Source organism: Lutra lutra, chromosome 2 (assembly GCF_902655055.1).
Source record: "Lutra lutra chromosome 2, mLutLut1.2, whole genome shotgun sequence".
Taxonomy (NCBI): Eukaryota; Metazoa; Chordata; class Mammalia; order Carnivora; family Mustelidae; genus Lutra; species Lutra lutra.
Genome location: NC_062279.1, coordinates 161,388,121 through 161,411,578, shown reverse-complemented (window position 1 = coordinate 161,411,578; position 23,458 = coordinate 161,388,121). Strand labels below are relative to the sequence as shown.

Here is a 23,458-nt window from a genome sequence, read left to right as displayed (position 1 = left end):
CCAGCTAACTTGTTTATTAATATTCAATGTTCTTTCAAAAATAAGTTAAGGGTATTTTATGTCTATTGTCTTTGATTTTCTGTTTTATGAATTTTAGCTTTTAACTTTATTAACTGCCTTCTCCTGCTTTCTTTGTTTTATTTTGTGCTCTTTCTAGTTTCCTTTCTGTAATATTTATTTATTTATTTAAGAGAGAGAGCATGCATGAGAGAGAGAACAGAAGGATGGACAGAGGGAAAAGAGGAAGGAGAGAGAGAACCCCAAGCAGACTCCCCACAGAGCACAGAACCTCATGACCCTGAGATCATGACCTGAGCCAAAACCAAGAGTCAGACACCTAACCAACCGAGCTAGCCAGGTGTCCCCTCTTTCTAGTATCTTAAATTGGCCACCTCTTCCATTTGTTTTTCAGATTTTTTTCAAATAATGAAAGCATGTAAGCATCAACCCAAATTCAAATTGCCATTTGAGTATCATGCTACCTGTATGCATAGGCTTATGTATGAAATAATTTCTTTATTATTTCCTGGTTTAATTTTGGTTTGTTTTTAAAATCCAGTTTTAACATTCCCAAATCGCTTAAGGGTTTTTTTTTCCTCTATAAACAATGTATTTCAGAATTTATCGAAGTTGTCTTTCTGATCGAGTATATGACCAATTTTTGTAAATATGCCTTAAATATTAGAGTAGAAGGTAGGTAGGAAATGAAATTTCCGTTACTTGTGGGGTTTCCATGAAATTGTGTGATTCCCTGAGGAGCACCCATGATGTGTTTGACTCTGTTTCACTCTGTTAAGATGGTGTTTCCATCTTAAGCTGAGTCTGTGCCATTTCCTTCATTAGGATATCTCACTTGATCTCGTTCCTTCCACCCAGGCAATCTTAGTCATGTCTCTGCACTCGGAGCAGCTGCTGGGAGTGCATAGGCTGTCATTTCTGAGGGACTCAGCGTGTCCTCACAGTCATGACCTTGGCATGTTTGAGGAAACAAGTCTTATACAGAATATACGAATAATCTGGTCAACAGGCACCATAATATCACTTTATCATTTAAGTCTCCTTGTTATAAAACAAAACCACCTCTCTCTTCAGGGAAGAAGTGAGGGAATGAGGCCAGTGGGCTTCTACGGAAGGCCGACTTGGGTTCAAACTGCAGCTTTGCCTCTGACTGTCTGTGTCCTTGGGGCAAGTGTCTTTCCCCCCCTGAGCCTCACTTTCTTTACTCACAAAGGTGGAGCTTCACTCACCTGATGATTCCCTCATTGAAACACTATTATTTGGGCATTCGGTACCTAGTAGTGACTGGGGATGCATTGATGAGCAGGCACAAATATAGTTCCTTACATATAATAATTTCTACTTCATAGTATTGTGTGAATTAAGTGGGGGCAATTCGAATAAAGGGTCTGGTACAGAATACATTGGTATTGTTACTCTTAGCCTTAAATTGTATGTGATTCAAATGCCTAATGGAAGCAGCCACACTAGGAACTTGGTCTTTTTGTTGAAGATGTCCAGCTTTAGGAGGAGTACTTGTTGGTTCTTACCCTGCGCTGTTCACTCTCGCCTACAGAAGACCCACCACCACCTCATTTAGCTCAGTTAACTCTGTGCATCTAAGCAAATTATTAGCAGAAAGAAGGAAGGGGCCTGGAGGTCCCTCCCCACCCATTCCAGATTCCCCTTAGTTAGTGCATTCTAGGAGAGATCTTTCGTTCCTTCAAAATATCGAGTATCTTTTGTACATTGGATTATGTACTAAAAGCAGAATAAACAAAACAAAGGAATGGTGGCCTTTGTCTTCGAGAAGCCAAGAATATTCGAGACTCAAATTCTAAAAATGCACCAGACCTCCGAGTATCCAAGAATGTAATAAAGAGGGTGTTCTTCAATGAATGTCCAGGATAGTGTTTGGAAAAACCTAGGTCTCATAATTTTTATAAATTCAAATGCAACTCGGTGTCGCTTGGGGATAGAATTTTCCCTGATGCCTTAACCATCTGCTAAGCAACTTTCTGCCTCCCTTTGCCTTCACTTTTATTTCAGCCGGACATCTCCTAACACCCTGAGAAGGAAATGTTTCTAAGCTATAAAGAACTTGGAATGTGTTTTTCAAAAATACACTTTTAAACATCCAAGGAATTTCAAGAAATGTACCATTTGCCTAAGGGCAGATGATTTAAAAGATCTCTCTTGCGATGGCTTCAAATAAGTTAGTGATTGGAAAGCTGATGCATGAATATAAGACATTATTATTCCACACCGATGCTTCAGAGGAGGGAACTAGTTAGGGGAATATTTTCCTCCCGAACATTTATCCCTGCTGAAATAAGTCAAAATACCCAATGTTCTTTGTATTCAGAGGTGACACTGGTACCATCACGACTGTCAGTTACTGTCAATCCTGGGCTTCTGGAAGCAATGTCACGGTGCTTTAACTTGCTTTTTAGTTTGCTCAGCGTGTCTGAAGCATCGCCTCTATTCGTCTCTTCCACAGCTCACTGTTCAGCCAAATTGCACTATTTCAGCAGGAACTCAACTAAATACTTAAAAGCCAGTGGGCAAGCCTCTTTCTTGTTGAGGATTTAAGCCTGTTTTTCAAACCGTGATCCTTAGATAGGCAGGCAACAACCACATGGCCTGGGGTGCTATCTACATTACATACTCCTGGACCTCATCCCCCGACCAAGGCCTTCTGAAATTCCGAATGGGAGATCAGATAACCTGTGTTTAAAACAAACGCCCCACTGATGCCCCGATGGTTAAAATCTATGAGTTGAGGGTTTTCACAATCACCAGCTCTGTTTTGGTTGAGGTTCGTGCATTTCTTTACACAAAGGACATCAACAATCTGCAGAAATGTGTTCCCAGAAATACACCTGAACATAACCAAGGGCAAGTCTGTTCATATGATTCAAATCTTCCCAGAAAACCCTCTGTCCTTTAAATTTACTATGGCTTGTATTTTGAAAATATCCCACGTGCAATCAAGTATACCTTTCTAAACGGCTAGACAGCAAAGAGGTCAAGTTCAAAACATTAACATACTCTGAAGGAAGAGGAGCTTGAGTAGTGGGAGTAGATTTACAGCATCCATAGGAAGGAGAAAATAAAAAAAAAAACTCTCTTGGCTGATACATACGCAAGAGTTCTTTTGGGCATTTGCTGAGAAAATTAAAAGTGTAGCACCTTCCAAGACAGGTACACCCCTGGCCCTTCTTGGGGCAGGTTACCCTTTTCCCTCTGGCTGCCTAGATGCAGTCCCATGGGCTCAGAATTCCATTTCCATCTATATTGTTTCTATAAGCAAGACAGCATTTCTGCATATATTTTTTTAAACGTTTGCTTTTGACATTGTAGATTTGTAGGAAACTGCACAAAAACAAACATGCAGGGAGATTACATATACCCAGTCCTCAGTCTCCCCCAAAATAACATCTTGTACAACTATAGCAAAATAGCAAAGCCAGGAAAATGAGGTTGGCCATTGGTACAATTCACAGAGTTTATTCAGATTTCACCAGCTTCACCTCCATGATTTTCCACAATCACATTTTAATAGCCTTGAGGCAACCCCCAACCATCCTGAACTTCCTGCCTGGACTGTCCAGGTTGTCTCTCCAGGTTCCAATGACTGTTTTTGTTAGTGCCCTGGTTACAAAGTTACATTGAGTGCTTAGGGGTCTGACTATAATTCTAATATTCTTAAAAGCATTATTTCAAATGGACAATTTTGCTGAATGTGTGGTTTTCAGCAAGAGCTCTTCCATGTCATAGCAAACATACCCATATAATGGCTGCAACGTAATAGTTTATTTTTTACCTCCAGGAAGGTGCAAGGAAGACCTTCAGTCTGGCAATCAAAGTCACCCAGACTCTCTTCATCTTGTCACTCTGCCACTTTGATAGTTAATTTTGCTTGTCAACTGGACTGGTGCCCAGATATTTGTTAAGACATTATTTCTCAATGTGTCTGTGAGGGTGTTTGTGGGTGTGGTTAACATCTGAATGAATAGACTGGGTACAGCAGATTGCCCTCCCCAAGTGGGGAGGCCTTATCCAGCCTTTCGCAGGCTTGAAAAAAATAAAAGACAGAGAAAGAAAGAACTCTTTCTGCCCGACTGTCTTTGATCTGGAACATGGGTCTCCTCCGCCCTTTGGGTTCAGACTTGGACGGGAGCTACACCATCAGCTTCCCGGTCTGTAGGTCTTTGGACCTGGGCTGGCACTGCATCACTGGCTTGCCAGGGCTCTAGCCTGCCAGCGGCAGACCTTGAACTTCTGGGCCACCATAATCATTGAGCTGTTTCCTTATAGTAAATCTCTTTCCCTGTCTATATCCTATTAGTTCTTCACTCTTAGAGAACCCTGCCTAATACAGTCACCCTCTAGGGCCACAATGTAGTTGCAGTTCCAACTCTCCATAGCTGGGGACAGAGGCAACGGAAGACACAGCTGCTTCCTCCAGCTTGGGCTAGGAAATGGCACATTTCATGCTCATATATATTCCATTGGCTAGAACTCAGTCATTTGGCCACACCCAACTGCAACAGGGAGAAAAGTTTTTAGAGAAAGTTTCTCTCTCTTTAACTTCCCCAAAGGGAGGTTTTCTTAAGAGGAAGAGAGGGGAGAGGGAATGGCTTTTGAGTAGGCAAAAACCTAGTGTCTGAAATAAGGGTAAGAGCCTAGATAAGGCTACAAATTTTCATTATGGAATCGCTTATAAGAGTGAAAATGTTTTAACAACCTAAATAAGCCATAATAGAACACTTGTTAAATACATTATAATGGATTCATACAACAGAAAAGAAAATGTGATGTTGAAAATGGTATTTTAGAAGAATATGTGGTTTAGAAGTACATTGAAGATGTTTATAATGCATTGCTAAGGGTGAAAAGCAGGGAACAAAACATATATATGATATATTCCCCTTTTTTGGAAAACCACCACCACAACAAAACCAGTAAATATGTGCACAAAAGAGGGACTGGACAAACATACACCACAATTTTAACAAATAGTTATCCCTCTGTGGCAAATTACAGCTGATTGTTGTTTTCGTCTGTTTCAATCTGTATTTTCTAAAATTTTAAAGATATAACAAAAATCTTTTATGCTTGAAATAATAATTATAAAAAGTTGGTTTTTTAGGAAGGAGAATTAACATAGGTGACCCTAAAGCAAGGATAAAAGGGACAAGGTCACAGAAGTGAACGGATGACCTGGGCTTGAAACTTTGCTCTACCCCTTATCAGTTTGTGACCTTGGATGAGTTATCGACTTTTCTACTTCTTGATTACATCCATAAAGTGAGAACAGTGGTGATGAAAATACTGGCCTCTTTGGCTTCCTATGATGCTTAACTAAAATATTGTTCTTGTTGTTCCATACTTGGCACACAGTAAGTGCTCTCAGGCCTTCACCACTGTTCTCATGACCATTATTAGTAGTGATAGTAAAGTGTCTTGGGGCAACTTAAGGTCATGGGGTAATATGGTGGTGTCTGAATGTTCTCTCTCCATCAGAGCCATATATCAATCTTCATAAAGAAAGCTCTGCTTCTCCCACATCAACATTGGTCTAGTTTCATCTCAGTTTTAGCACGATTCTTGTTCATAAACTTTCAAAGAGGTTCTTTGTTATTACCGTCCAACCTAAACTCTGATCTCATTTAAAAAAAAAAAAAACTGCAAATTACAATCTTGATTATTTCATCTTAATAGAAGATCATACCATCAGTCAGTCATCGTTAAAGATGATTTCTAAAGAATTGGGGTTTTAGGCAGGTGCATTGACCACATTTCACTGAACATCTCTCTCTCACCACTAGCACACACATACATAGCACCATTCCCAGTGTTTCCTTTTATGTAGGGGTAAGTCTCCTGGTTTTCTCCAGTCTTTCTCTCACTCCTCTCCCTCCTCTCAACCAGGCCTTTCTTCTTTCTTCTCCTTGGGGAGACTGCCCTGGGCTGCCACTGGTTGGGGATAAATCCAGCTGATTCTGGACGCTGTATAGGAAGTCCATTTGGTGATGTCTATGACACGGACTTTATCAGTAATAAAAATGATATTTTGGCTTCTATCTGCCTTATCATTTGTCTTATTTCTTAATTCATTTAAAACGTGGATGGATAAAGCAGTTTAGTTTATTGGGCCATATTCAAAGTTCCCAAGAAACACACACACACACACACACACACACACACACACACACGAGTTTCTTGATAATACAACTTAATAATAATAAAGGTGACATTAATAAAAGAAAGAACAAGAACCATATGATACTCTTAATAGATGCTGAAAAAGTATTTGACAAAAAATAGCATCCTTTCTTGATCAAAACTCTTAAAAGGGCAGGGATAGAGGATATATACCTCAAAATCATCAAAGCCAACTATGAAAAACCCACGGTGAATATCATTCTCAGTGGGGAAAAACTGAAAGCTTTTCCCCTAAGGTCAGGAACATGGCAGGGATGTCCACTATCACCACTGCTATTCAACACAATACTAGAAGTCCTAGCCTCAGCAATCAGACAACAAAAAGAAATAAAAACATCCAAATCAGCAAGGAAGAAGTCAAACTCTCACTCTTTGCAGATGATATGATACTTTATGTGGAAAACCCAAAAGACTCCACTCCAAAACTGCTAGAATTCATACAGGAATTCAGTAAAGTGTCAGGATATAAAATTGATGCACAAAAATCAGTTGTATTTCTATACACCAACACCAAGACAGAAGAAAGAGAAATTAAGGAGTCAATCCCATTTACAATTGCACCCAGAACCACAAGATACCTAGGAATAAACCTAACCAAAGAGACAAAAAATCTGTACTCAGAAAACTATAAAGTACTCATGAAAGAAATTGAGGAAGCCACAAAGAAATGGAAAAATGTTCCATGCTCATGGATTGGAAGAACAAATATTGTGAAAATGTCTACGCTACCTAAAGCAATCTACACATTTAATGCAATCCCTATCAAAACACCATCAATATTTTTTCAAATAAATGGAACAAATAATCCTAAAATTTATATGAAACTAGAAAAGACCCCGAATAGCCAGAGGAATGTTGAAAAAGAAAGCCAAAGTTGGTGGCATCACAATTCCAGACTTCAAGCTCTATTACAAAGCTGTAATCATTAAGACAGTATGGTACTGGCACAAAAACTGACATATAGATCAATAGAGAATAGAGAGCCCAGAAGTAGACCCTCAGCTCTATGGTCAACTAATCTTCGACAAAGCAGGAAGGAATGTCCAGTGGAAAAAAAGACAGTCTCTTTGACAAATGGTTTTGGGAAAACTGGACAGCCACATGCAGAAGAATGAAACTGGACCATTTCCTTACACCACATACAAAAATAGACTCAAAATGGATGAAAGACCTCAATGTGAGACAGGAATCCATCAAAATCCTTGGGGAGAACACAGGCAGCAACCTCTTAGACCTCAGCTGCAGCAACTTCTTCCTAGAAACATTGCCAAAGGCAAGGGAAGCAAGGGCAAAAATGAACACTGGGACTTCATCAAGATCAAAAGCTTTTGCACGGCAAAGGAAACAGTCAACAAAACCAAAAGACAACTGAAAGAATGGGAGAAGATATTCACAAATGCCATATCAAATAAAGGGCTAGTATCCACAATCTATAAAGAACTTATCAAACTCAACACCCAAAGAACAAAAATTCCAATCAAGAAATGGACAGAGGACATGAACAGACATTTCTGCAAAGAAGACATCCATATGGCCAATAGACACATGAAATAAGTGTTCCACATCACTCAGCATCAGGGAAATAGAAATCAAAACCACACTGAGATATCACCTCACACCAGTCAGAATGGCTAAAATTAGCAAGTCAGGAAATGACAGATGTTGGAGAGGATGTGGAGAAAGGGGAACCCTCCTACACTGTTGGTGGGAATGCAAGCTGGTGCAGCTACTCTGGAAAACAACATGGAGGTTCCTCAAAAGTTGAAAATAGAGATACCCTACAACCCAACAATCACACTACTTGGTATATAGCCTAGAGATACAAATGTAATGATCTGAAGGGGCACGTGCACCTGAATGTTTATAGCAGCAATGTCCACAATAACCAAACTATGGAAAGAATCTAGATGTCCATCAACAGATGAATGGATAAAGAAGATGTGAGATATATATATATATATATATATATATATATGCACATATATATATGCATACACACACACACACACACACACACACACACAATGGAATACTATGCAGCCATCAAAAGGAATGAAATCTTGCCATTTGCAATGATGTGGATGGAACTAGAGGGTATTATGCCTAGTGAAATAAGTCAATCAGAGAAAGACAATTATCATATGATCTCCCTGATATGAGGAATTTGATAGGCAGGGTGGGGGGGGGGGTTGTGGGGTAGGGAAGGAAAAAATGAAACAAGATGGGATCAGAAGGGAGACAAACCATAAGAGACTCTTAATCTCATATACAAACTGAGGGTTTCTGGGGGGAGGTGGGGGTACAGAGAAGGTGGTTGAGGTTGACATTGGAGAGGGAATGTGCTATGGTGAGTGCTGTGAAATGTGTAAGCCTGATGATTCACAGATCTGTATCCCTGGGGAAATAATACATTATATGTTAATAAAAATAATAAATAATAATAATAAAGATTTTTTTTTGTTTGTCTTTCTTCCTATTTTACTAAAGCTATGGTGGGAAGCAGGTAGCAAAGAGGGTATACTGAAATATCTAAAGTAAAACAATCTGACTAGAATAGGAAAGATTAGGCGAGTGCTCAACATGGATTCAGTTTGCATTTTTAGGATAGGATAGTTTCTTCTTAAAATTTAATAGTGCCAACGAATCACTTGGAGATGTTGCTGAAATTCATAATATGTTTCAACACGTCTAGGGTGAAGCCCAAATTCCATATTTCCAGTAAGCTCCAGGAAATGCTGATGCCTCTGGCCCATAGACAACCCTCGAGCAGCAAGGGTGTAGGATATTATGATATGGATGTATGATATTATTATTATTATTATATTACCTTCACACTGAATAATCACTTATCAACTTACTTATTTTGAACTCTATTTACATTAATAATTATTCTGTCTAATCTAGTATTTACGATGGACCTCCAATTTCCCAAGTGTACTTCCATCTGGATAGCATATCCCATCTCTCACCTGCCCCTACTTTTCATGGTTCCTCATTATCAGTAAGATTTTGCTGCATTAACAAGCCACCCCAAAATGCAGTGGCTTAAAACAACAACCATTTATTTTGTTCACAGTCTTGTGGGTTTTAATTTGGGTCCAGCTGAGGATTCTTTTGCTGGTCTTTACTGGGCTGAGGCTTACATCTAGAGCCAGCTGCAGGACACTAGGTCGTTGTTCCCTGGGCGGTGCTGACTATGGACTGGCGCAACACAGGGGATCTAGACTACATTTTTTGTCCTCATCATCCAACAGGATAGAGCAGGCTTGTTCACATGATGGCAGAAAGATTCCACATGCGGCACCAGGTAAGTCCATATGTGCGAGCCCTTTTCTTACCTCTACCTGAATCACATTTGCTACCATCCACCCTACTGGTCAAAGCAAATTGCATGACCAATTTCAGCACCAGGATGACAGTTACCTAAGGGTGTGGAGGCTGGGAAGCAGAGGCATTTGTGGTTGCTCTTGCAATCCAACTATTCAAGTTCTAATTGACCTTGAGGGCCTTCCCCAGGAAGGCCTACCAGACTTGGTTTTTTGTTTTGTTTTGTTTTTTGTTGTTTTTTTTTAATCTCTACCGTTATTGCTCTCCCTCTTCTCTTCCCTTCTCCTGGAGCACTCTTTCTATTTTTAGACAGAGCCTTAATCCACTTTCAAATGCTACCTCCCACTTAAGCTTGATGTCTAAATTGAATGGGGTCTTCAACCATATAGCACATCTCATTCAGATAATTAATTATAGTTACCTATATACAGATGGCATCCTCCTCTACTAGATGAGATATTTCTAAAGGGTTTTTGCTTGTGGCTTGCCCATGTTTGTATTCCTGCAGCATTCAGCAAATAATATCAATTTCTACAATTTATTGAGTGCTACTATCTATTGAACATAGTTACTTTGTAGATCCATCATCTCATACAAAGGAGGTATTCATATTGGCTCCTTTTTATAGATTAGGAAAGTGAAACAGAGAAGTAAAATAATTTGTCCAAGAGCACAGAGCCAGGAAGCTGTAGAGTCAGGATTTGAACCTCTATCTCTTAAATCCAAGAGCTTTGTCTTTTCAATTAGTCTCCCAATTTAATGAAAATACATGGTTTTGAATAAGCCACATGCTCATAATTAAGAACTGACCAAAGAGGTTATGTTCATCTTCTTGGGAACGCAAGTCAGACTTTGAGGACAGAAGACAGTCTCAGAGTTGATGGGCTTTCATAGAGTCAAGCTCAAGATTCTGACTCAGGTCTAGAGATTCACAAATGGTTCTCAGTTCTCTGTAGAAATGGTTCTCAGGCTCTGTAGAACTGAAGCATTGATAAGATGATTTCAGACTCACAAGGCTTGAAATAAGTCTAGAATGCTAACTTATTAGTGTTTGTGGAGATAGAGAAGTGATAACCCCACTAGCATAGGAGTCCAATTGTCAGCCTGATCTTTTATCAATAGGGCAACTAAGATGAGAAGGATGCAGACTGTGCTTATTTCCTGCTCCTTCCAAAAACATCTTGAGCCCATTGCAAAGGGAGTGGGTATTTTTAAGTCATACAGTCATCAGGGAGGCATGATGAGTCATTCTTGATGAAAAGGCTGAATCTGTCCAACTAATGGAAAGACTCATATTGAGTCATCATTGCTCAATCTTTCTTGGGCAGTACTGGACAAATTCTTTTCGCTCAATGTCTCCATTTTCAACATTCTGTAAGAAAGTCCATTGATTCGGCTTCACTTTCTTGGTTTGTGATTGTGAATTTGGCTGTATTCTCATAACTCTGACTCTGATATTCCCTTCCCAGCATTGTAATTGCAGTTTGGGCAGCTGTTACAGGGGACGATGATGCCTTAAGCTTAGTTACTTAGGGATAGGGCATTTCATTAGTTTTTCTGTAGGTGTGAATCACGCAGGAAAAGTTATTATTTATTTTTGGTGAAGTGAATGATGCTTTGAACTTGTTTTTCACTTGTAAAAAAATGTGGTACATGAGTGAGATTTTGGAGAAAAGAAATGCAAACGCCTAGAGTAGCAGTTAGGATTGAATGAAGGAAGCAGATGTGACTCTACATATTTTAGCTATGAGGGGACTTAGTATAGGGAATAAGATGTTTACAAAATCATTAGGTGGTCTAGAGATGTGGACTCTAGACTGGGCTTCTAGAACTGACTCCCAGAATACTACAGAACTGACCCACCAAAGGAGCTACCGCCTCTAAGACCACTGTGGGGGCTATGATGCCAAGAAGCCATTCCGAGACTGTCCTTGTGTCAGGAAGCCACACTGCCTCTGGACACCCAGAGGATGGACCCTAAAAGGCCAAAAAACCCTCATGGCACCACTGCCTTGCTTGCCAATGACAACACAGTTGAAAGAAGCAAGAAAATGCTCTCCACCTTCCAAGTCTGATGCAAGTACATCTAAGGAGTTACGCTTAATTTGCTTCTGGAATGCATGTTGGGAGGGAGTTTGGAGAATGTAGTTTGTAGTTATCCAGCCTCGGGTAAGGTCCCTGAGAAGGAAGCTGGGCAAGCCAGTGCACACTCTGGGTCCGGTGGCTCCCTCGCTACCATGGCCATGACTAGCTGTAACAACAGAGATCATGGCCTCACATTTGCCGAGCGCTCCTCTGGGCCCCCGAGCTGAGCCGAGCCCCTGCCATCCCTCATTGCCTTTTCCTCATTATTATGATCCCCTTTCGCAGAGACACAGCTGGGACCTAGAGAGACCGGTAATTCACACAAACTTATGGGGAGGAAGACAAAGAGCCAGTCGAGGACTCCATCTGCCTGATTCCAGAGCCGCCTTCCCCAGCACCGCTTGACCACTTGCCTTTATCCGGGCTCTACTTCCTGCCCTTTCTCTATGTCAAAGGCCTGGGAGACTCGTCCTCGCTCCCTTTCAAGCGTCAGCAAGCCCCAGGCTCTGGGCCAGTTCATAGACCCCAGACAAGTTTCCTGCAGCTTTTCTCTCGCTCCTGCTTTTACAGGGATTATATCCATCTCTGCAGATTTAGTGCTCAGAGGCGGTTTCTCTACCTACCTCTCCACCCTCTGGAGAGAGAACTGCTTTACTCATCCCAGGGAAGGTCTTAAATTACCTTGTGCTACATCCACATCAACTTTTATTTCATCCCTTTCCATCTGAAATAGAGAAGATGAAGGCGAGACCAAGTTTCTGAATTCTGAGTCTCAGCAAAATGTAATTACTACTCCCCCCCCCAATCACGGGAGACTTCTCTGAGCAACCTAGTTACTGATTCTGCTCTTCCCCAACTCCCTCCTTCCAACTGCTCTTTGAAGCTTGGCGTTGGCGTGGAAGTTATTTTGCTTTGAATTGCTTAAGAGGCCTCGTTAATGAGGTTTATGACAGCCATATCCTGCCATGCTTCTCAAGACACTTGTCATTTCCCCTACCCCAAACATTCTGGAACACATGTGAATGGAATGACAAAATGGTACAGTCCTTATTTGTTATTTGCATCTGCCAATGGAAAATATCTCCTCTACAATTCAAAATGCCCTCATAATCTGAAATGTCACCAATTTGTTCCTGTGTGTCTGCCTTCTGTCCTCTCTCCTCACCTGGGTTCATTCAGCAACCACCAAATGATAAGCAATCTTTGGAATCCATTCTTATCATTTCTCCATTCAAAAATGTTTGTGAATGCATTCCATGTGCTGGGCCCTGTGCTAAGTGCTAGGAAGATTAGGTGAATAAATACAAGCTTCCAGAAGCTCCCATTCCAGACATTACATAAGCAATCAATTCGTAAAAGAATTTTAAGTGAATATACATACCATTTATTTCAAATTAAGTTCTTGATTAGATAAGACATTCAGGGAAGGCTTCTCACATGAGATGACATTTATACTGGAGGGGAACTAGAAGCCAGCCATGCAAAATGAAGAGGGCAAGGTCATTGAAGGCAGCAGGCAGAGCATGTGTATAGGTCCTGAGGTGAGAAAAGAAACAGGTGTGTTTCTGGGTCTGTAGGGAGGTCAGTGAGGTGGGAGCTCACCAGTTGAGGGAGGATAGTGCTCAGTGTCTGTGGGGGGCTGGACCTTGTAGGGCCTTACAAGTCAAGATCAAGAGCGTGGATTGCATGCTCAGCCTGCTGGGCAAACCTTAAAGAGGAAGCATGTGATTTGATGTCTAGTTAAAAGATACTTCTTGCTGCTGAGTGGGGACTGCAGTGGGATAAGGGATGATAAGCCAAAGTGGAGAGTGGAGAGTGGAGTGCAGAGAGGCCACTGCATTTGTCCAAGGGGAGATGGCAGAGGCCTGGTCTAGGTGGTGGCATTGGCAGGGGGAGGGGGAGGAAGGGGTGGAGTGAGGCATGACGACATTGCTGACCGAAGAGGTGTGAGTGGTTCTGGAGCAGAAGGGTCTATAATGCTTTCTGCACTTTCAGCATCAAGGAATCTCGGTCCTAGTACTGTGGGGTGCTCTTCTGTTCATAGGGTCTAATGAGCTTTGTGGCTCAGTACACTTCTTGGCAACTTGTCCTCTCTCCCCTTCTGGTTCTAATCTTGTTACTCCATGCACATCCCATTGGATAGCACCCTGATACTACATATTGACAGGGTGGAAGAGTGGGAGAGAGCACAGTCCCTGAAGTCAGACGTCTGGTCACAATCCTGGCTATTTACCTTGACCACCGGGGCCATCCTGCTTAACACTCAGCTTTGCCAGCCCCTACGTGGAGTGAAGATACTCATACCTGCCTTGTAGTGCTCCTGGGAGGATTGGATGAGCCATTGCAGGTAAGGATAGAGCAGTACCCAGCATGGGAGCTTGGTACAAATGTTTATTAGTGTAAATCAGAGGAACAGGTGCTTTTGAACTATCTTTATTTCACTCTGTGACCACCCTGACAGCAGGATATAGTGTTTCAAGGCCTCCCCCAAATACACCCAAGCCTATAGTAGATTAATAAGAAAAGACTATTTTACTAAATGTTTCATAAGGATATGGAGGATGGGGATTTCTTCCGGAAGGTACAGCATTTCACTTCAAATCCCCCATTGAAAATCTGGCCCCTTCTCTCCCTCCTTAGCCCCTTGCTGCCCATCAACCTCCCCCCACACTGCCCTCTTGCAGTTTCCTGGCCTTTGGACCTGGACTCTCCTCACTTCACCTGTGGCTTTTTTTTTTTTTTCCCCACAGAAACCACTATTGGTTTCGCTAATCTCCTTTTTGTTTTCTATTTCCCTAATTTCTGGTCTTTCTTCTTTCTTTCCTTCCATATTCTTTGGGTTTATTTTCTGTTCTTTTACTAAATTTTGAGATAAAATCTTAGCTCAGAGAGTAAAGCCTTTTTTTTTTCCTTTTCTACTATATGCTTTCCCTCCTATTCCCCCCACTCCCCTCTTGTATACTTTAAAAGTTTCCTTCTAAGTATGGTTTGAGCTATTTCCTGTAAATCTTGATATGTGGTATTTTTATTACCGTTCAGTTAAACATTCTTTTTAATTTCTACTGTATTATTTTTTGATGTATAGATTATGCTTAATTTCCAAATAAGCCTTGTTTTTATTGTTGATTCTTAGCTTAGTTGTCTTATGTCACAGAGTGCGCTCTGCATGATTTCACAGCATTGAAATATGTTGTGACTTATATGATCCAGGATACAGTCAATTCTGGTAAATGTTTCATGTGGACCAGAAAAGAATGTACGCTTTGCAGTTTGGTATAGTATTCTACGAATGAATGTACATTAGGTCAAGTTGCCAAACATCGTGTTTCTGTGTCTTTACTAATTTGGGGGGTTAACTTGTACTATCAGTTCAATATCCCAGTATGACTGTAAATTTGTCTATTTTTCATTTTTCAGTTTTGACTTTACCTATTTTTAAACTATGTTATTATGTATATACAAATTTAGAAATATTCTATCTTCCTGGTGAATTGAATCTATCATTATGATGTATTCCTCTTTATATTTAATAATGCTAATTGTCTTAAAGTCTACATTTAAAGTAATATTAGTAATCTATGTTGGCTTTCTTTTCGTTAATGTGTGCAAGTTATAACTTTCCCCATTCCTTTTCTTTCAACTTTTAATTTTTTCATAGGTTTTGGTTTTAGATGTGCTCTCAGGAAAGAGCATGCAATTGCTTTTGTTGTTGAAAATTTAGTCTGATGGGATGCCTGGGTGGCTCAGTGGGTTAGGCCTCTGCCTTCAGCTCAGGTCATGATCCCAGGGTTCTGGGATCGAGCCCCACATCGGGCTCTCTGCTCAGTGTGGAGCCTGCTTCCTCTCTCTCTCTGCTTGCCTCCCTGCCTACTTGTGATCTCTCTGTAAAATAAATAAATAAATAAAAATCTTTAAAAAAAATCTCGTCTGATAATTATCATTTTCTAAAAGGAATATTTAGCTCACTTATATTTAATATTGGTTTCTATGTGTCCTACCCATTTCTTTTTCTCTCCTGCCTTCTTTTGTACTGGTCATTTTTTATTATTTTTCTTTTTTTTCCTGTATTCATTTAGAAATTATATAATTTTTTACTATTTCATAATTGGTTACCCTAGAGATTAAAGAATAAGTTCTATATTTGTAAAAATCTAATGTCAATTGGTACTTTTACTCTCTTTTGAGATAATACAAATACCTTTGGGACAGAATTTCCTAAACTTTAATGTGTATGTAAATCACAGAGGAAGACTCTGTTGAAATGGGAATTTTGACTTAGCAAGTCTGGAGAAAACACCAAGATTCTCCCTTCTAATAAACTCTATGGGTCACTCTAGGAGTACAAAGCCCTTGGAATACTTCTACTCTATTTACTACACCCCTCCCTAATTAAACATCAATTAAGCTCTTATATAAACCCCTCAACACATAACTGTAGTTTTTTATATAGCTAATATTAACCCACTTTCATTCACAATTAACTAACCATTTTTGTTGCTTTTTACCCCTTCTTGCATTTGATATTCCATCTGAAACCATTTTTCTTTTGCCTTAAGGACACCCTATAGGGTTTCCTTTCATGGTGCTCTATTGGTGAAAATTCTCAGTTTTTATCTGAAAATGTCCCTTTAATTTTTTAAAAATAAACTTTTTATTTTGGAATGATTTTAGAATTACAGAGATAAAACAGAAGGTTTTCATATATCCTTCATCCAGTTTCCCCTAATGTTAATTTTATCTTACCATAATACATTTACCAAAACTAAGAAGCCAACTTGACACATACTCTTGACCACTCTTCAGTTATTACTTGGATTTCTCTAGTTTTCTCATTAGTGTCTTCCTTCCACTTCAGAATCCAATCTAGGATACCATAAGTGATTAAGTCATTTGAATATCATGTACACCTGATATAAGAAAAGCAGTGCCCCTCTGTGGCATTCTCCAAAACCATAACCCTAGTCTAACCATGAGAAAATATCCAACTCCAATTGTGGGACATTCTAGAAAATACCTGACCAGTATTCCTCAAAATTGTCACAGTCATGGAAAACAAGAAATGAAGGGGACTTGATAACTGAATGCAATATGCTTTCCTGGATTGGCACACTGAAAAAGGCAAAGCAAAGACTAACTACAAGAAAGCAACTCACTTTAGGTAGAATTATGCCAAGATGATATTTGGGTTAGGTACTAGTGGGAAGCAAGGGACAACAATTTTATTGATTTTCCTAAAGTCTTGAAAAAATTAATAATCTTTACCTGTTTGGTTTCTTTACTGACAAGAGTGAAGTGTTACAGGGGTTTGTGCATGGTCTGAGAAGGCCTTTGGATATAAGACCTTCAAAGATTTTATTTAGGGGACAGGCAGAGGGAGAAGGAGAGAGAGAGAGAGAGAATCTCAAACAGACTCTGCACTGAGTGCAGAGCCTAGACACAGGGCTCAATCTCACAGCCCTGAGATCATGATCCTGAGATGGTGACCTGAACCAAAGTCAAGTATCAGATGCTTAACCAACTGCGCCACCGAGGTGCCTCCGGATATAAGACCTTCAAGTATAGCTTTGAACCCTTCCTTTGCTTCTGGCTTCCCTTCCTTTGCTTCTGGCTTCAAAGGATATTGGAGATATTGGGTAGCAGTTTGGTAGGATCTATCTACTCTCTGGGTTCTGCTCCAATTATTTTTTTCTGCATCAAGAGACTTTGAAGGTCAGAGAATGTCAGGTGTGATGACAAGGTTTTTATCTAGGAGGACAAAGGCATATATATGTAAATATATTATATATATATATATATATATATATATATATAATCTCAGACACAACTTGATTATGAATAGAGGAGTCCTCCAGAACCTTAATAGTTCCTCTGTTAAGCATTTAATATTACAATTCCACTTGTAGAGTAAGTCTCTCCTTATTAAATTTGCAGGAATGCTATCACAGAGCAGAAAGTAATGTTTTTCATTCAAGGATTCAAGTGCTACAGTTAAGAACTGGCAGGTAGGAAAAAAATCTGGGAGTTGTTTGAAAGACAAAATAATAAGTCTATTAGTAGACCTACTAATTTTCAGGAGTAGAATTTAGTGATTCATCACTTACATAAAAAACCCAGTGCTCATCACTATAAATGCCCTCCTTAATACCCATCACCCATTTATTTGAAACCCTTCTTAAAATGTTCCAACAACTGTTCAGGAAAAGATGCTATTTCCTATTCTATTTTTGAATCAGTCTTCAGCTTCAGGTTTAACTCCATTGACAGATTGAGATGAAAGGGCTTCTTTCACACTGACACCTTTGGTGAACCTCCCAAATGTTGTCAGAGGGATTTTCTAGTCTAGCACAAAAATCTCTTTCATTTTTACTTTTCTGTTTTCATTATTAAATTATGGTCCAATCAATTTTTATTGGAAATGTTTAGGGATATTACTGGTAAGAGGCTTTGCCTTACTTTTCAGGCTTTTTTTTTTTTTTTTGACCCTAGCTTTATTAAGGTAAAAGAGATGCTGTAGATCTCTTTCTGGGTCAATCCAATAAGCTTTTGCTATTCAAGATTTAGCATCTGTGGTCCTGACCAACACATGGACAAGCTGATGTAGGCTGGGTAACCCTGAATCATATACACACAAAATAATTGTAAATTCTTCTAGGAATAGTTCCTGGTCTTGTTGGGGGTCTTGTAGGGAGGCCCTTAACTACAGCTCTTAATTCATCTTGGGTCCAAAGTTTAAATTCTACAGTTGCTGTATATCTGGCTCATAAGAGAGATGGATCTTTAGAGGCAACTGACATTTTATGGTGCTAGAAGGTTGTTGGGAAATCATAGAGGGTCTGCTCAAGAGGAAGAGACAGACGTAATTGACAGAAGTGAAGAAAGACAGAGATGAGAAGGATAAAGAGGAAAGGGGATATTGGATATAGGGAGGCAAGGGGAAGACAAGGAGAGGGAGGATTTACTAGGAAATGAGTTTAGTTTCTTGTTGCTTAGGCTTGTCAAATTGCTCACTAGCTTTGGCCAAATAATCTTTTAATGAAATAATTTTTGAACCAGAATTTCTTTTGGAGGCTTTGCTATACCAATTAAAAACTGCTGCCCATTGACCTAGGAAATCCTAATTCCCCTTCTTTTCTAGGGTGCTCATTAAATACAAAATTTATTCAAGTCAAATGTTCCGCAGAGTGGCCACTGAAGGCGCAAATCCTTACAGCTGAAGTTACACCATTTAGAGAGACAGCCACCAGAGCCGGGATTATAATGACAACACATATAAGAAGCAGCAGTTTTTCCTGGAGGAGGAGCGGATTTAGGCTCAGACAACCCCAGAAGAGCCTGCAAAGACTGATTGAAAGTGATGCTTGTGTTCTTTGTGTGTCAAGCGCCCCCCCTGAAGGCTGGCCCCCTCCAAACACTGACTCCCTGGCAGGTAGAAAATGAGAGAGAGCACTCCCTCTAAATTGAAGGCAAATTAGGAAGGGGTGCCTCACCCAGTTAATAAAACTGATTCACAGTGAAGTTTGTCCAATGGATGCCCATCTGGTGAGAACTGCAAACTCATTGGTCTGTGAGGCTGGCTTGAACAACAGGTTTATAGGGCCTATGGCTGTGTTCTATCCTATGATCCTCCTTCTTATGACAAATCATACTTTCAGATAACACAATACAAAATGAAAGTATAAAAGAGAGCCCCCCACAAAAGGATGAAAAGGAATAGTGTGATTCCACCAAGGATAACTTAAGTAGAATAAACAGCTGAGGAACTCAATGCAAAGATAGCAGAGTTTGGACCCAACACTGATGATGTAGGCACAGACATTACAAACCACACGCAGCAAGGCACAAGGGTCCTCTGTGGGGTCCAGGAGGTGATGGACAGTGCAGACCGTGTCTCAGTGCAGTCTTTAGGAAAACTGTGGCAAGAAACAAAGACCACCCAGATAATAAACAGAAACTATTCATTCAGAGCTCGCTAGAGCAAGGGAGTAAGTCACCATCAGGTGCATTTGGCAAACTCAAGGGCAGCCAGGGAAGTGGAACAGCTTTATGGTGAAAACTGGGAAGGGTTCAGATGAGCTCTGACTGGGGTTTGCTGGCAAGGGGAAGATGGAGGTAGGCTAACTAGAAAAGAGCATCTTAGATCACTGGTTTAGGGAGAGCATATCTGGCTTTCTCTGCTTAGTCCTGAGTTGGAAGAGAGTGAAAAACCTGGGAAGCTGGCAGGCATCGACTGAGTCCTAAATGTTCTGGCAAGATAGATGCAGGGGTTGTAGTTTGGCTTCCTGAGCTACCTGTTGCAGAGATTATGGACTAGGGTTCTAATCCTATCAGACAGGGTCTGGTCCTTGTCAAGTCTATCAAGGCGAAAATGGCCTGAACAATTACATCTCATTTAATCACCATGATGGTCTTCTCCATGTCTCTGTTTTACAAGTGAGGAAAGCAAAGCTCAGGGAATATGAGTAATGTATCCAAAGTCATACAACCAGCAACACAAGCAAAGTTCAGATCTATGAATGTTGGATCTATTTTTAACTATGTTATGTCTTGAAAGGGCAATGAAATTATTCTTATGTTGTCCTATTAAAAATATTAGATGCTCAATAAGTGCACATTGGGTGAGAGAATGGATGAAAATAATTTCGGAACACTTCTTTTGCAACTGCCTCCAGAGCTTGTATTTTTTAAAATAACTTCTATGAAAGCAGAGCTTGATTATGGATTTAGTTTGTAGAGACAAACATTTTTTCCCAAATTAAGACCAGAAACTAAGGTGAGAGAAACTGCTGGCTGAGAAACCTAGTGTATCCACTCAGTAATGAGATGGCTCTTGTGATTTTTGCACATTTGCTTGTGATCGACAAATCAGTTTTGAAGGCTTTCCCAAAGGAGAAATTGCAACAAGAGTTATATTTTGGGAATAAGAACTCATCACTTCAAAAGTTTAAAGGCTGATGCTTACTTTAAAAAATAAGCTAAATTCTCATTATTTTTGTGTTTTATCTTTCTGCATAATTTCACAAAGTTCTCAATGGTCTATCATTCAATAAAAATTTGTCAAATATCTATTATGTGTTTAGTTCTGTGCTTTGAACACAGATATCAAATATTGCCTTGTCAAACAGGGGCTCGCAGTCTAGTTGAGGAAAACAGAAAATTAACGACTGAAATGCAGTTTGACAAGTGCCAGGCTGACAAATGGTGGGTATCGATACCCTGGGAACAATTAGTAGGAACAGCAGTGAGTTGGTACTTGTTAAACAATTAATTCCTGGGGGGAGTGGCAGGAAAGTCAAAGCCTCATTTGCAGCATTTGTTGAGTATTTATTATATAAATACTCCCACCATGGCCAATTTCAAGCTTACAATACGATGCCATTAAAAGGGAGTTGAAAAGAGATGTGCAGCAGTACACCATCATGTCCTATTTCCACTGTCCAGATACAAGAGATGTAAATAATCTCAAAAGCACAGATAACAGTAAAATGTAGAAAAAGTAGGTAGGAAGTGACAAGTTTGTGTAGTTATCACGTTTGCTTTTCATATAGTTAACTTTACTGTAAACTTACATAATCTATTGTTAAAAAACAGCCATATTTAAAAACCAGCCCATAAAATTACTGAACATTTAACAATCAGCTCTTGGAAAGCAGAACTGGAACCAGTTCGAGTGGACTCTAGCACACCACTGAACAAGAGCAATGTCAGGAATTACTGTAGGCTCACCTAAGGAGACCAGTGCAAGGAAACTGAAGGCAGGGATCCTACCTTTTCATTTCTGTATCTCCCATATCGAGCGCTAGGTTGTTGAAGGTCAAAGCAATTCATCAATATGTTTGTTTGTTTGTTTGTTTGTTTTTAGCCCCTACTGTATTCTGGGCACTGTTCTAGGTGCTTGGGGGTATAGCAACGAAAACCAAATCTGTACCTTTAGAAAATTTACATCCATTGGTGTGTGGTCGTGGGGTGTACAAGAAAAAAGTAAAATCAGGTGGTGGGTGATTAGTGTTGGGGGTAAAAATTCTCTATTGCAGAGGCACTGCTATTTCACAGCGAGCTGTCAGGCAATGGCAAATACGGAGACCTACGAAAGTAAGGAGGAAAGGTTGTGGAATATGAGAAACACGGTGTAAGTAAGACTGAAGCACAGACTGCACAAATCTCACCCTTCAACAGGGCTGGAACGCAGAGCAAGCTACGGAAGCTTTTCTCCAGAGAAGCCCAGACAGTTCCGTTCCCCCTTACTCTCCTCAGCCTCCCTGCACAAGGGCAGAAGTCTTCCTCCAAGTGGGTCTCAGGGATACTCTCCGAAAGTCACTTTACGCACGGACAGCCCTGCGCATGCTCAAATCCACGGTTTCTGGCGCACAAACTAGGGCAGTTTGCGCATGTGCGTAAACGAGACAAGATTTTTGTCCCAAGGCCTTGCCGTACCGTCCGGGCGGCGAGTTGCATCCTGGTTCAGTTAGTGTGTACGGCGTGTGTCGAGTGTTTGCTGATCACTGTCGCCACCAACAAAATGAACCGCGAGAGCTTCGCGGCGGGCGAGCGGCTGGTGTCGCCGGCTTATGTGCGGCAGGGCTGTGAGGCCCGCCGCTCGCATGAGCACCTCATAAGGCTGCTTCTGGAGAAGGTACCGAGCTGTCGGGTCACTCCCCAGCTGCCGCGCCCCCCAGAGCCTCTGGCTCCGCCCAGCGCCCCTTTAGTCCCGCGTACTGCCAACCCGCACCCGTTTGTTGGTTGAGACCTGTGCCCGGAGTGTCTCGCAGCTTGCCGTGCGCTGGGCTGACTTGCTGCTCTCAGCAAATTCTCAGCCTCACCATAAACCAGCAAAACCCAGAGCGTGTAGTTAAGGGAGCTTGTGGGAGTCCGGATTTTGAGTCCTCTGTTTTTTCCTAACTTGGGGATGTGAAGTGAGGGGAAGTCCCAGTTGCTTTACTGTTTTGTTTGCGAAGAGGGCAAAGTTCGCACCTTCTCTCTTTGACTATCCCAAGGACTGGGGGAGTGCTTTGTGTTTGTAAACCAGGACACAGTAACTCGAACCAAAAACTGCTGCAGAACCTCACGGGTCTCGTTCCTGCCAGTAATCCGAATTTTAATTTCACTCAAGTTTGACAAGACCTAGTCTTAGCAGTCTGGTTTGAAGAATCCTCATTGAAGATACAATTTATTTGTTTTCAGTTACCTTAACTTACTGTAACTTTAAACCTGAGTAAATGTCATCGTATTCATTTATTATCCCTTCTGGGAATCTGTAGATAATTGTAATGCCGTGTAACAAATGTTTTGCCTCTTCGAGGTTTCTTCTTTGTGCTGAATTTATGTCCTAAGTTTAGAAAGCAAGAAGCATGGCAAAATACACACTGCAAAGTTTAAAAAATTCATTGAAGTACAGTTCTAGGGGATGATTTTCTGAAATATAAGCTTTTCTATTTTTTTCCAGGGCAAGTGTCCAGAGGATGGTTGGGATGAAAGTACACTTGAACTTTTTTTACATGAACTTGCAATCATGGATAGCAACAATTTCCTGGGCAATTGTGGTGTGGGAGAAAGGGAAGGGAGAGTGGCATCTGCCTTAGTTGCTCGGCGTCATTACAGGTATATTTTTAAAGTAGAAAACCTTTCTTTCTTTCTTTCTTTTTTTTTTTTTTTTGGTTAAAAACAATGGTGTTAATACTAATGTTAAATTATAAAACATCTATTGGTGACCTACTTCTTCCCTATTCAAATGGACATATAAACCAGATGCAACAGGGAGATGGAAACAGTTTGTGTGAGTAGTTGCTTTTCAAGACAGTTGGGAGAAGGTTCTAGTTATCCT

At 40.5% G+C, this 23,458-nt stretch overlaps 1 protein-coding gene across 1 annotated transcript in view; it reads left to right on the top strand.

Moving 5' to 3' along the window:
- Positions 1–22,059: 22,059 nt before the first annotated feature.
- Positions 22,060–23,458, top strand: part of SEPSECS (Sep (O-phosphoserine) tRNA:Sec (selenocysteine) tRNA synthase) — a 34,167-nt gene continuing 32,768 nt past the window's right edge. Inside the window, exons 1-2 of the mRNA XM_047719029.1 lie at positions 22,060–22,270; positions 23,081–23,235. Coding sequence (XP_047574985.1) covers positions 22,157–22,270; positions 23,081–23,235 — 269 coding nt within the window. The 5' untranslated portion in view covers positions 22,060–22,156. The remainder of the gene's footprint in view (positions 22,271–23,080; positions 23,236–23,458) is intronic.